This window comes from Phyllostomus hastatus, unplaced genomic scaffold (genome assembly GCF_019186645.2).
Source record: "Phyllostomus hastatus isolate PE091 unplaced genomic scaffold, TTU_PhHast_1.1 phas_scaffold_501, whole genome shotgun sequence".
NCBI classification, from domain to species: Eukaryota; Metazoa; Chordata; class Mammalia; order Chiroptera; family Phyllostomidae; genus Phyllostomus; species Phyllostomus hastatus.
The window spans coordinates 70896749-70910877 of NW_025334033.1; the positions used below are offsets into that span (position 1 = coordinate 70896749).

At 50.3% G+C, this 14129-nt stretch overlaps 1 protein-coding gene across 1 annotated transcript in view; it reads left to right on the plus strand.

Moving 5' to 3' along the window:
* The window catches only part of RCOR1 (REST corepressor 1), a 107249-nt gene that overhangs the window by 71299 nt on the left and 21821 nt on the right, over positions 1 to 14129 (plus strand). The window contains exons 4-5 of the mRNA XM_045822946.1: positions 12102 to 12154; positions 13569 to 13730. Of these exons, the coding sequence (XP_045678902.1) occupies positions 12102 to 12154; positions 13569 to 13730 (215 nt within the window). The remainder of the gene's footprint in view (positions 1 to 12101; positions 12155 to 13568; positions 13731 to 14129) is intronic.

Genomic DNA, 14129 nt, shown 5'->3' on the forward strand with positions numbered 1-14129 from the left:
TCTGCATGGTCTGCGCCCCGCACGCCCACTTTGCCCTGCCCCCCCGAGGGCGTCGGTCCGTCTTCTCTCCGTGGAGACCCGCCCCCGGTCTGGACTTGGGGGGGGGAACAGGTGAAAGCCACCAAAACAAGCAGTCTCAAAGGTGGTGGTCTTTTTTTTCACCAGATAGATAATCTTACCTTCTTTGAAATGTATGTAGAGTTAGGCCAGCTCTTAGTCTGGTTCATTTTACTGTTTTAAGGAAAACAAGAGAGTTTACCAAAGCAAGTGTGGTCAAATCTAATATAAAACTGGCCTAGGGGAACTCTCGGAAGAGAATTTTTGAAGAGAGACTAGGTTAGGAAATGGAGTAATCTGAGGGTGATTTTTTATCATTTGATTATTTCTAAGGAAAGGTTTGGACGAGGTGAATCGGAGCTGGAGGGGAGGCCGCGGGGTGAGCCCTGCCCACGGCCGCTGTCCTTCCCTGCGGAGGCCAGTGTCCTCGGCCCGGCTGCTGCTGCACTGGGCGTGCACGTCAGCACCGCGGCTGCCGGCTGCTGAGCCTCAGGGGATCCGGGGGTCTCCTCGTTTATTTACATATTTTTGTGTGCTTTATAGGTTATATGTAATCGGTGCTTTTGCAATTATTTAGGTATTTGATTGCACTTTGCTTTTATTTTTTAAAAAGGAGGAGAAACTGGTACACTGGTGAGAAGCACTGGTCACTTTTTAAAATAGACAAGGAGTGAATGCATTAACTGTGCCAGTGACAGCCAAGCTGGAAGGTGTGTTAGAAAGTTGACTGAGCGGAGCCCTATAGCTCAGAGGTTAGAGCCCTGGCTGACTACCACCTGTAAAGAAAAAAACAACACATGTAACATGCTAGGCACATAGAATTCAAAATTGTGTCCAAAACTGAAGTCAAATTAGAGATTTTAAAGTAAGTTCAGCTTTTTTGGAGTGAGAGCCCCCTGTGACCTGCAGCGCACCCAGCAGTTGTCCCTGTCAGTGCGTTTCTCTGCGGCACACACTCCCAGGGTTCTGTTGTGTGCGGAGCTTTCACGGGTGCGCAGTAACCGTCAGGAGCCTCTATTCAGAACATCCCGGTGGCTGTCCAGTCCAGTCCAGGTTACAGCCAAGGACATGAGTGTTGACCACGGGGCCCTGGATTGTCTGGCCTGGCTTCTGCCCTCCTGGACTCACCCAGACATGCTCCCTGGAGCCCGTTCGGTGCCGGCTGGCTGCTCTGTACCCGGCTGCCCACAGGGCCCCTGCCCACAGCCGCCCCTGCTCGCTGTGTCTCTGTCGCCCACAGGGAGGCCTTCTTCAGAGGCCACTGCCGCTCCCACACCTCCTTCCCTCCGCTCCACGGGTTGGCATCCGGCCGGGTGCCACAGCACCTGACCAGGGTTGGAGCGTCGGCTCGCGCACCAAAGGGTGAGGGTCCGACCCGCAGCCGGATGCCCACTGGAGGCAGCCGGTGGGTGTTCCTCTCTCACATCGTTTCTCTGCGTCCCCTCATCACGTAGCTTAGTTTATTTCCCCACGCTCCTATTCTTGGCAGTTTATACTTTTTCATTTTTTTCCTACAATAAATAACATGTGAGTAAGCAGGAATTTATAATGTTCTTTCCTTGATTCTGCAGATCAGGTTTCCCAGTTAAATGCACTCATAGTTCTTTTTCTCTGACACTCAGGACAATTGAAATTAGTTATTTTTGTAATTAAGCAGCCAGACTTTGAGTTCTGTGAAGGCAGAAACTGTCGCTGGTAGTCACGGCTATGTAAGCCGCACTGGGCGCACAGTAGGGCTGGAAGACTTATGAACCAGTGGGGAAAATGAAACAAGCATAAAGCATCGCTCTTCTGCGGCCTGTTCTAAAAGCCCGGGTCTCTTCACTGGATGATGAAGACCCCTCGCGCCCTGCGAGACTGAAACACCGTGAATGGTAGGGTTTACAGTGGGGAGACGTGCCCCCCCCCCAACAGACATGCCCCCACCCTGCGCCCTCACCGCACCACCCACCAGTTGAGCAAAACAGCCCGGGCCCACAGAGGGGAGGGACTTGCGTCAGGTGTGTGGCACGCAGAACCTTGTCGCAGCCCTGTGCCCCTCCTGTCACCGAGCCCTTGGCCATCTGAGTGTCATCGAGGACGTCTGTTTCCTGTGCCCCTCTGTGCGGATGGACTGCACCGAGGGCAGGGCCTTTGTGGGTGTGGGCTGGAAGGGGGGTGGGAGGACACAGGCCCCCGTGAGGCGGGGTGTGGGTACCAGCTCTGAGGAGCCACCGGGGCGCGCAGGCTTTCACAGCTTCTCGGCCACTCCCTTCTCCCTGCACCGGGCCCCTCAGCAGGAGGCGGCCTTGAGGTCGGTTGTTTGTTTAACTTAATTCTTATCGTTGACACTGTTACAGATGTCCCCATTCCCGCCCCCTTGGCCCGCCGCCAGCCAGCCCCATCCCTCTCCCCGGCCTTCACCACTCTGCTGTCCGTGTCTGTGGGCCGTGCATGTATGTTCCTTAGCCAATCCCTTCGCCTTCTTTCCTCTGGTCCCCCCACTCCCTCCCTCCTGACAGGTGGCATTCTGTTCCAGGTGTCCGTGCCTGGTTCTGTTTTGTTCATCAGTTTGTTTTGTGTGTTAGATTCCACGTGTGAGTGAGATTAAATGGTACGTGTCTCTCTGGCTGGCTTATTTTGCTTAGCATAATAATCTCCAGGTCCAGCCATGCTGTGGCAAAGGGTAAGAATTCCTTTTTTATGGCCATGTAGTATTCCATCATGTATATGAACCACAGCTTTTTTTGTCCGCTCTTCTGCCGATGGGCACTTGGGCTGTTTCCAGATCTTGCTATTGTAAATAATGCTGCAGCCAACATAGGGGCACATACATTCCTTTGAATTAACAAGGCCATCCTACCCTGAGTGCACCTAATCTCGTCAAATTAGTGTTTTAAGATTCTTAGGATATAGTCCCAGAAGTGGGGTCACTGGGTCAAAAGACAGTTCCATTTTAATCCTTTGAGGAACCTCCGTACTGTTTTCCGCAGCGGCTGCACCAGCCTGCACGCCCGCCAGCGGTGCACTGGGGTTCCCTTTTCTCCACGTCTCGCCATCACTTGTCGTTTGCTGGTTTATTAAACAGCATCACCTGTTTGCTGATGTATTGATGGTAGCCATTCTGGCTGGTGCGACATGATACCTCACTGTGGTTTTAATTTGCAGCTCCCTGATGATTAGCAACATTGAGCATTTTTTCATGTGTCTGTGGGCCATCTGTGTGTCCTCTCTGGAGAAGCATCTGTCCAAGTCCCTTGCCCGTTTTCAAACTGGATTGCCACCCTGGCCGTGTGACTCAGTGGACTGAGTATGGGCCTGAGAGCCCAGCGGCCGCTGGTTCTGTCCCTGGCAGGGCAGGGCGCAGGCCTGGGTTGCAGGTATCTCTCGCACACTGATGTTTCTCTCCCTGTCTGAAAATAATAAGTAAAAGCTTAAAAAAATTGGATTGCTTTCTCCCTCCCCCTCTCTCTAAAAATAAATAAGTAACATCTTTTTTTAAAATGGGATAGCTTATATTCCTGGTGTTCAGTTGTAGAAGTTCTTTATATACTTCAGAAATGAACCCCTTGTCAGGTGTGCCATTGGCATAAATGCTCTCCCGTATAGCGGGTCCCCTTTTCATTTTGTTGATGGTTTCTTCTACTGTGCAAAAGCTTATTAATTTGACGTAGTCCCATTTGTTTATTTTTTCTTTTGTTTCCCTTGCCCTAGGAGATATACTGGCAAAAATACTGCCACTAGAGATGCCTGAGATTTTACTGCCTATGTTTTCTTCTGGGATTTAAAAGGAAAAAGAAAAAAAAAGAAATCGGTAGTTTTAAAAAGACCCTCTTTAGTCACTGAAGGTTTTTTGTGTGATTGAAATTCACAGCTCACAAATCTCAAAGTACATTTCTTCTTGTTTGTATGGTTTTGATGTTATCATAATCTTTTCAATACAAAAACCTTTTAAAATGTGCTTGTTGACATGATTTTTATCACTTTAAAAAGGGAAAAGTTATCAAACCTACGCTCTGTACACATTAATATTCTGCTCTCATTCATTGATCTTCAAAACTGGCCCATCACAATCCCTTGGAACCATTATAACAACAAACCAAAACCATCTAGAGTGCAGTTGATACTTTCCTTGATGTAAGTGTGTTTATTCTCCGGAAATCCACCAAGCTCTGCCTCTCTGAGCCCTCAGCTAGTACTATTGTCCTAAACTGCACCCTTTTCCTCTAGCTGAATCTCACAAATGGTTATGAAGGAATTACATTCCTTTTTAGATTTTATTTATTTATTTTTAGAGAGAGAGGAAGGGAGAGAAACACCAATTGGTTGCCTCTTGTGCGCCCCCTACTGGGGACCTGGCCCACAACCCAGGCATATGTCCTGGCTGGGCACTGAACTGGCGACCTGCTTTACAGGCCAGCACTCAATCCGCTGAGCCACACCAGCCAGGGCTGAAGGAATTAGTTTTGATAGTACTTTCCATATGTATGTTTTAGTTCCTCTGCCACGATGGGAAGGGTGGGAGCAGGGTATCCGATCTTCCTCTTGTTCTGCAGGTGAGGAGATGTCTTTAGCCTGCTGGCTCATGGTGGAAACGGGGCTGATGCGGGGTCCAGGGCCCCTTCCGCAGTAGTCGGCCGTGAGGGCTGGGCTGAGTGGGCAGCGCTGAGCTTCTCTCTCTCTCTCTCTCTCTCTCTCTCCTGGTGTCAGGGAAAGGTTGCCTTTCGTCAAGAGAGATGCAGACTATGTTTTGAGCATGACTTCCTTCTTAGCTCATATGGTACAAAATAAAACATATATGAGAGCAAATGGAGTTATTTTGAGTGCGCAGCTGCCTGCTGGGGGACTGAGGTATCGAGGGGGTTGACCTGCTGTGAGAGATCTGAGGGATCGTGTGTCACTTGCAACTTGACTCCTGAAAGTGGGCTCTGGGCACTGTTGACAAGAGGGTAGTTACCTGTTTTCATTAGTCACAAGTAGATGTCATTTTAGTGACACTTTTTAAAACACAGGAGGTCCTGCATCTACCTTTCTGGAGGATACGCAAATATAGATGTTCTAGAAAAAGGTTGGAATGCTCCGATCCTTTTTTTAATTGGAGATTTTTGTTTGTTTGTTTATTGATTTCAGAGGAAGGGAGGGGAAGAGGGAAAAAAAAACATAGATTTGTTGTTCTGTGTATTTATGCACTCATTGGTGGATTCTTGTATGTGCCCTGACTGAGAACTGAACCTTCAACCTTGGTGCAAGATGATGCTTTAACCAACTGAGCTACCAGGCCAGGACTCACTAGAAAAATTTTTAAATGCAGCACACAAAAATATTTAGAGTTAACATTAAAAAGCTTTAAAGCCTGGCCAGTGTGGCTCTGTTGGTTGGAACATCGTCCCATAAACCGAAAGGCTGCAGGTTTGATCCCTGGCCAGGGTGTATATGGGAGGCAACCAACCGATGTTTCTCCCTCTCAAAGCAATGAAAAAAAAAATACCCTTGCATGAGGATGAAAAACAAAAGCTTTAAAAACTACTCCTACAGCTCTGCGCGGTGTTGCTCCGCTGGTTGGAGTGCTGTCCCGTGAAATGCGGGGTTCAGTACCTGCTTAGGGCACATATCTAGGTCGCAGGGTCAGTCCCCCATGGGGTGCATGCAAGAGGCAACTGATGGATGTTTCTCTCTCCCTCACTCTCCCTCCCTTCCCCTCTCTCTAAAATCAGTAAGCCACAGCCCAGTGGACTGAGTGCTGGCCTGTGAACCAGAGTCGCAGTTCGGTTTCCGGTCAGGGCACACGCCTGGGCTGCGGGCCAGGTCCCCAGTGGGTCCCCCAGGGGGCAACCACACATTGATGTTTCTTCCCTCTCCTCCTCCCTCCCTTCCCCTCTCTAAAAAATAAATAAATGAAAACTTAAAAAAAAATAAGTAAACACAAACAAGATTTTTTTAAGAAATAAAATCTTTAAAAAAATAAAATCAGTAAGCGTGTCCTTGGGCGAGGATTTAAAAAATTACACGGTTAGCCATGGAAGACACTTTTAAGATCGTAATGGGCCGCTCTCACACTGAGTGGGAAACCTGCACAGAGGCAGGGCGGCGCTCACCCGGAGTCGTGCGGGTTGGTGCTGGGCGGAGGGCGACAGAGAGGCGCAGAGGGCAGGCGAAGTCGTGCGGGTTGGTGCTGGGCGGAGGGCGACAGAGAGGCGCAGAGGGCAGGCGCGGTGCCAGACCTGCACCGAGCGAGTGAGGCTTGGCGGGGTCCTCGTGCTTCTTCCTTCCACTCGGTCCAGCCGTCCGCAGGACCAGGCTGGATTGTGTGGCGTCTACTGGGTGCCGGGGGTGGGGAGAGCTTTTTCTGTAAAGCGGAACATGAACAAAACCGCGTTTTCAGAAAGAAAGGGCTTTATATTACTGACTAGGAAGGGCTGGTTCACTATGTTACACTCTGGCAGGGTCTCTGTGGCTTATGGTGTTCCTCATGCCCCCTTTCCCCTGAAGATATTCAAGGGGGTCGTTGAAACGGTAGCTGTAGTAATAGTTGTGCCCACCAGGTGGCATAATTGTTTTACCTGAGCGATTTAACCGCCTTTTGATAGAGTTACAGCGATAACATTTTCTTATTTTAATAAGGAGATGCTATGATATTGAAGAAAATTGGGCACACGCAGTTTGAGTTATGAGGGAAATTGGTGCCGTGTGTCTTTGCAGTAACTGATGCTATGGCGAATGTTATGATAATAAAAATACCAAAAAGCTGCCTTAAAGCTAGAGCTTTGTCCTCGGCCCGTCTTAGGGCATCAGCCTCCTACTCTGAGCGGAGTTTGCGGGATCACGCGGTATTCGGCTCTGCGGTGTCGCAGGGAAGGGACAGGCGGGTCAAGGTCACTGTGGCAGTGTTCACCCGCATTCTTCCTTGTCTGCAGTTGAGTTTGAGACTCTTACGGACGACGCAAGGGCGTGCAGTCCGTTGGATGAAAACGCGAGCACAGAAACAAGCGAAGCCTGGCGCGAGGCAGCTGGCAGCCTGTTGCTTTCCGCCTCCACCGCGGGCTGCGTTGCCTCCGCTCCGTTCAGGCTCCCTGGCTCCCTTGATTCGCTCTGCTCGGGTCTCCGTGCCGCGGACGCTGTTCTTACAGAGGCGCCGCGCCCCCCCCCCCCCTTCCTCTGCTCAGGAGAGAGGCAGTGGTGAGTGAATGGGCCCTGGGGCCCCAGGCCCTGGCGGCCGGCGGTCTAGGTGTCTGTGGGCTCTGCTCCTGCTGCTCTCCCGCCGTGTGGCCCTGGCCAGGCCACCTTCTCGGGGCCTGTCGCTGCATTTGTGAGTAAGAGTATGGTAGAGTTACTGGAAAGGCTTAAAAAGATGACCCTTGTGAAGGGCTTAGAACGTGGGCTGGCACAAGAACTCCCAAATGTTTGCTGCTGCTGTTACTTAATCAGCATAGCTGTTGAATCTTTAGGGAGCTTTTCTTGATTCATCATCATCATCATTTGCTGATTATTTTGTATTCTCTTACTCTCCTACATCTGTATTGTTATTTTATGGACTTACATATTCTCTTCTGTTATCTCTGTATTGTTTCAAGTTACTGGAGGGAATCAATTCATCTTTCTTTTGTATTTTGGCCTGCTAGCTGAAACAGCATTCTGTTTCATATAGTAAGGGGAGCTCATTAAATGCTTGATTGTGCTTTAAGGAATTTTGTGAATTTTCCTTTTTTAATTTCATTTTTCAGTTACAGTTTACATTTGGTATTATTTTATATTAGTTTCTGGAGTACAGCCTAGTGGTTCGACAGTCATATGCTTTACAAAGTGATCTCCCTGGTATTTCCAGTAGCCACCTGGCATCATACCGAGTTACGATATTGTTGACTATATTGTAAATTTTCTTTTCTTTTTTAAAAAAAGATTTTATTTATTTATCCTTAAAGAGAGGGGAAGGGAGGGAGAAAGAGGGAGAGAAGCATCAATGTGTGGTTGCCTCTCACATGCCCACCAACTGGGGACCTGGCTTGCAACCCAGGCATGTGCCCTGACTGGGAATCGAACCAGCAACCCTTTGGTTCTCATGCTGGTGTTCAGTCCACCGAGCCACACCAGCCAGGGCTATTTTGTAAATTTTCTTGATGAATCTTGTACACACTCTACCTGTATTTGATGTTACTCTGAAAACATAACTCACTCACCTGTGCTTTCCATAGTAAGTTCTTGTCAAAAAAGTAAGTGATTTGTATAGTTACTGTATTTTTAAAGAATCAGAGTCATGTATATCTTTGCCCATCATAATTTAAGTTTGGAAGAGTTTTCCTTGGTGATTTCCTCAGGAATTTTCAAGTTTTAAAAAATAGTGCATTGCCCTAGCTGGTGTGGCTCAATGGATTGAGCGCCGGCCTGTGAACCAAAGGGTCGCTGGTTCGATTCCCAGTCAGGGCACACGCCTGGGTAGCGGGCCAGGTCCCCTGTAGGGGGCACGCAGGAGGCAACCACACACTGATGTTTCTCTCCCTCTCTTTCTCCCTTCCTTCCTCTCTCTAAAAATAAAATCTTAAAAAAAAAAAAGAAAAGTGCACTATGCAGTGACAGACTGCTTTTAAAGCGGACTGCACTTCACTCTGACTCTTCTGCCTCTGACGGACACCTAGGGTGTCCGCTAGGCTGCACAAGGCAGGTCTGCTCCCTGCCCCCGGACGACTCCCTGGTGCTGTCCCTGAGCCCTGGGGGGCGCGGCTGGGCGCGGAGGGCCAGGCCCGTGGAGATGGCCCGGCGGTTCCTCAGGCCAGATGGACTTCGCTCACCGCCCCGACCGCACCTTCCTCCGTGGCTCTCTGCCCGCAGCGTCTCCGTGCCCCTGGCCGGGGTGGACTCTGGTTAACCTTCCATCTTTCAGAGTCGCGATCAAGATTGTTGTTGCCGGAGACAGGAAGGTGCTAGTCAAGCCCCCAAAGATTCTTGTTTTCTTTGTCTCAGACCAGTTTGTTTCTGGTAGCTGGTCTTCCTCGTGTTCCTTTCCATTTTGTCTTTTATCCACCACGCTAAGCACCCTTTGGTTTTATTAGGGCAGTTGAGAGTGGACTATGTTTTCTTAGGTTGAAAGCTTAGTTTTGCTTAAGGAAACCACATGGGAGGTTTTGAAAAATTCACACTTTGGTGTTTCTCGTTTCTCACCAGCAGCTGCGGGCATGCTCTGTACAGGAGAAGGGAGCTGGGGGACAGGCACAGGGACTCCAGAGGCGGTGGTGCACAGCCCCGTCCCCTGGTTATCAAAGGGAGGAAGAGCTCAGGCCCAGACAGGGTAGGAAGGCGGGGCGAGACGAGGCTTGTCCGGAGGCTGGTCTGGAGCGTTGTTGGTGCCCTCAGCTGTGTCCCCTGAGTCCCTCTGAGTCTGCTCTGGTCCTAAACACTGTGGGAGGAGGAGGCGGAGGGGGTTCCTGCTGGGGTGTCGCTTCGACACTGGCTCCTGGTGGGAACTGCTTCCTGGGAAGGTTAAGGATCTGCTAAAGGAAACACGGTCTTAAATGCAAGTGCTTATTTAGTAAGTGCCAGGCACCACTGCCCATGAACGTGTCCATCAGGAGACAGGCAGGATTTGACCTGGGTCTGTCTCACCGCAGACCTAATCTCTGCTGCCTTTGAACTTGCTGGAAAAAGACCTAAAATACTGACATTGTGCATGACACAGCACCTCAGCATTCAGTCAGCAAGTGTTTGTCTGATGTTTGCTGCACACTGGGGGCAGTGAAAAGTTGTGTTTTTGCTGGTGGTATCAGATGCTGATTCTCTCTCAAGTTGCCAGGCCCCCTGTGTATTAACTTACCCCCTCACCCCACCAAGGACCTGGTGGGCGTTCCAAGGGACCTGAGCTAAGTAGTGTGGTAGAGTTCTTTCTTCCTGCACTTCAGGCTGGAGCCCCCAGGGCGGTCTTCAGGAGAACCTAGCAGGTGTGTGCTCTGACGCGCCACCCCGCGGGGGCTGCTTGCTGCCTGCACCTGGCGGACGCTGCTTCCGACCCCAGCGGCAGCAGTCAGGACCCAGGGTTTTAGTCTGTTCTACTGCTCCTACCGCCAGCTCATTTTTATGTAAAAACAAACAAACAAACAAAAAAAAAGTAGATGAAAATAGAGCACATTCAAAGAATACTTCTGTTTCCCCGAATTTCCGGCTGGATTTTTTAGCTCGTCATGGTGGGCAGCGGCAGGGACAGGCTTCACGAGCGAGTGGGGTTCCTGCGGCGGCGGAGTGGGCCCAGCAGAGGTGCCGCCCGCGCGTGGCGGGCAGCACGCAGGCAGCCGGGGTGGCCGCGTGCTGGACAGCACGCGACCCGCTGCGACCGCACACCCCGCACACCGTCCGTCCCGCGGCTCAGGCGGGTGCTCGCGTCTGGGCACGGCGCGCTCGCAGCATGGAGACTGCACGGTGGGAGCTGCGGTCGTTGGCGAATGCCCACCGCGCCGGTGTTCAAAGAGAGACCCCCGAAGCAGAGCCTCTGCGGCCGACCCTCCGTTCTTTGTCCGCCGTTGCTCCCCTGCCCTTCCGTACTCTGCACGGAGCACTCGCCGCCGCCCGCTACCTCGTTCGCACCATCTGACCCGTGTCCACCCCCGCGTCCACCCCCGCGTCCAGGCTGCCGCTGGCATCCAGGTCCTGTCCTTGTGAACGCCGTGCCCAGCCCCTCCCCAGAGCTCCGGCCAGATGTGCAGCCTCGCTCACAGGAGCCCTTTCTTAGCACCTCGGGACACGTGTGTTTGGCATCCCCCACCCTCCTGTGAAGTGAGAAGCAAAGGACACACTCGGGAGTAATTTTCTTCCTCATCCTTAAAACCCTTTCGTTTTAAAGCCATGCGGTATGTCCTTCACTGACTCTCAGGCGCACTGGAATTTTTCTGTGTTTTGAACAACGTAAGCAGTTAGTCTGCACTTGAATGTTGGAGAAGAGAGTGGAAAATGAATGCCTCCGTGTTGCGACAGTGACTGAGTTGAGTTTTCCCTCCATCAATGGAAAAATTTTCCGTAGCATTGCAATACATGCTAATAGAAGGGTCTGAATTACTTTTCAGAACTGATTTCCCTTTCCTGACTTGGTCATTCGTTACACCACAGCTAGGAACGACGGAGGTGGGCTCATGGGGGGGCACGCTGAGCCTCTGCGGCCACTGCCCTCGCTGGCCGTCTGAGGCTGGGCGGCAGAGCGCTGGGAGCCCATGTCCTCGTGGGCAGGGGCTGGGGGCGGGGGGCGGGGCTGTGGGCCTGCACTCTCGTCGCACACAGTTCTGTGCTACTGGCTGTTTTTGAGCTCATGCTGTCTTTGTCATTTATATGGAGAAGTCATACGTGAGTATAAAGAAGTGCCATCCACTGGTAGTCTCTAATTTTTCTAGGTTCTTCTCTGGCGGTGGCTGCTTCTGAGAACCCAACAGATTCCCTGCTGTTTCCTTAGTGCTTGAGAGCAAATACCACACATTGGTTCACATCATTTATCTTAGGTTGTGTTATTTTTTTTTTTTAAGATTTTATTCATTTATTTTTAGAGGGGAAGGGTGGGAGAAAGAGAGGGAGAGAAACATCAATGTGTGGATGCCTTTCATGCGCCCTCCACTGGGGACTCGGCCTGCAACCCAGGCATGTGCCCCAGCAGGGGATTGAACCAGCCGTCTCCTGGTTCACAGGCTGGCACTCAATCCACTGAGCCACACCAGCCAGGGCTATCTTAGATTTTTTTAAAAATAAAGCAATAGGTTCCTTGATTTTCAGCCTTGGCTAAGACTAGAAATGAACCCAATTTTAGTATTTCTCTTTATTTCTAAGTACTTTTCAGTATATCACAGAAATATTTATCATAGAAACCAAGTAGAACCACATTTTTTAAAGAAAGAATTATCATCTTGCCATCTAGTGATAAGTGCTGATAATCGTTGAGTATGCTGTCTGCCGGTTCCCTGTGGGACTAATGTGTAGGGTTCCGAGCGGGGCTGTATCAGCGCTCTTCCGCGCCGCCTGTGCCGTGGGTGCTCGGCCGGCGCACCAGTGCTCAGGGACGGCGCCGCCCTGGGTGTGCTCACGGCCCCTGTCTTGTTTTTCAGTGGACGAGTACATCGCCATCGCGAAGGAGAAGCACGGGTACAACATGGAACAGGTAATGACTGCTTTCCTGTTGTTAAAAATGGGTTTTTAGAGGTAACCTGCTGACATTTTTTAATTCTGTGTGTGGAGTAGCAGTGTTTCCCCGTCAGCAGTTTTGGGGGTTGCTAGCAGCATCCAACTGGGCTCTGGTCCCTCTTCACTGCCCCAGGGGGCTGCGGGAGGACCCTCCGTGCGGCTGCGGCCTCGGCGGGCAAGGTGCGGGTCCTGGGGCGGAGCACCCCCCTCCCCCCACCCCCGTGGAGTGTGTGGCCTGTCATTTTTGTGGGTGTGAGATGGTTTCTCCTGACTCCTGCTGTCACACTCAGACCTGTAGTGTTTTAACATTGTTTTGAGTCACTTTCAGGTTGTAAAAATTGACTAAGGCTTTCTTTTAACAATCGTTTAGAGCCTGTTCGGGGGAAATGCACAAGATTTTTCCCCCCAAGTGTGGCGATTGTCTTATGTAAGCCTCATTCTAAATACTTTTTAAAAGTAACCATAGTGAGTTGGATTCCTGTTTTCCGTGGCATTGATCTAGATTTTACAACCTATAAGTTACTAATGTTTTTTCATTTATTCTGGTAGTTTCAATTACTGAGGGCACAAGTAATTGAAATTATATAGAATTGGACTCTTTCTTGCAGCCTTGGCCTTATTTGTAGCTATTCTACACTGGTAGAACTGTTTTAAAAAGTTACAATAAGATATTCAGTAGTCCAGAATCTTTCAAAGCAAAAAATATATGCTTCTCCTTTTCCAACCCTGCTCATGAACTTCATCGACTTGCCCAGAAAAATTATCAGTTTAGAAAGTGTAATTATTATTGGGTGATTGATTGCTAAATATACTTGTATGAATTTTTAAGAAGTTTGATTTTCAAAAGTAGGATCACTTTCAGTTTCGAGTTGTAACGTAGGAATTTTCTCAGGAAAGTATCCTGAGTTACCTCTCTCATTTCTAATTGGTTCCTTGCGCATTTGTATGGTTTTTCTTTTTGAGCTGGAAAAAAACTTTTAATATTTGTGTTATCGGAGCAAAGCAGTAACAAAGCCGTTGCGTGGTTTTGTCACGTGGCCCCTCCCCTCGTGCGCAGAGGCATTAGGGGGTGACCCTGCCCGAGTGCAGTTCTAGAGCCACTTCCTGGCACCGTCACGCTGGCGAGCCACTCACTGTCCCGGGGCCTCCGCGCGTCGGCACCTGAGAAGTGTGAACAGAGGCCCTGCTCTCCTGGGGCTGTGGGTGACCGTGTTAGTGCCCCAAGGCAGCCTGGCTGGGACCGCCACTGAGCAGCACAGCCGCGTGTGCAGACAGACACTCACACTGTCCTTTTGCCAGAAACGAAATGACTTCCCTCTCTGGCCGTCATTTCCATTGTCATGTTTCATTCACGTCTTTGGTCTAAAATTTCACCGATACTGTTTTTCTAGGCTCTTGGGATGCTCTTTTGGCATAAACATAATATTGAAAAGTCATTGGCTGATTTGCCCAACTTTACCCCCTTCCCAGATGAGTGGACTGTGGAGGATAAAGTGTTGTTTGAGCAAGCCTTTAGTTTTCATGGGAAGACTTTCCATAGAATCCAACAAATGGTAAGTAGACGAGGCCGCTGATTCCCGCCCCCAACCCCATTCCTCTGCCGTACCCCCAAGGGACAGGGCTGGCCCCACAAGCACGAGCACCCCCGTTTTTAGGACTACTCCCTTTAGAAAAACGGGCTCACGGCTTGCCGCTGGGGCTGAGAAGCTGCAAGTCACAGCAGTAAAGCACTTCCTAGCACTTCCTTGCTCGGTGGCGGGGACCCCACCCCCACCCTGTCTCTCTGGAGGGGACCCTCCAGAAGATTAGCCTGGGGAAAGGATCGTGGGTGGATATCTGATGAGATGGGGCCCTGCCTGCCCAGAAAAGGTGTGTTTCTTTCTCACACTCTGGAGCGCTGTTTGATGGGCCCTACCCAAACGCTTATTGACAGTTGCATTAGTGCTAAAATG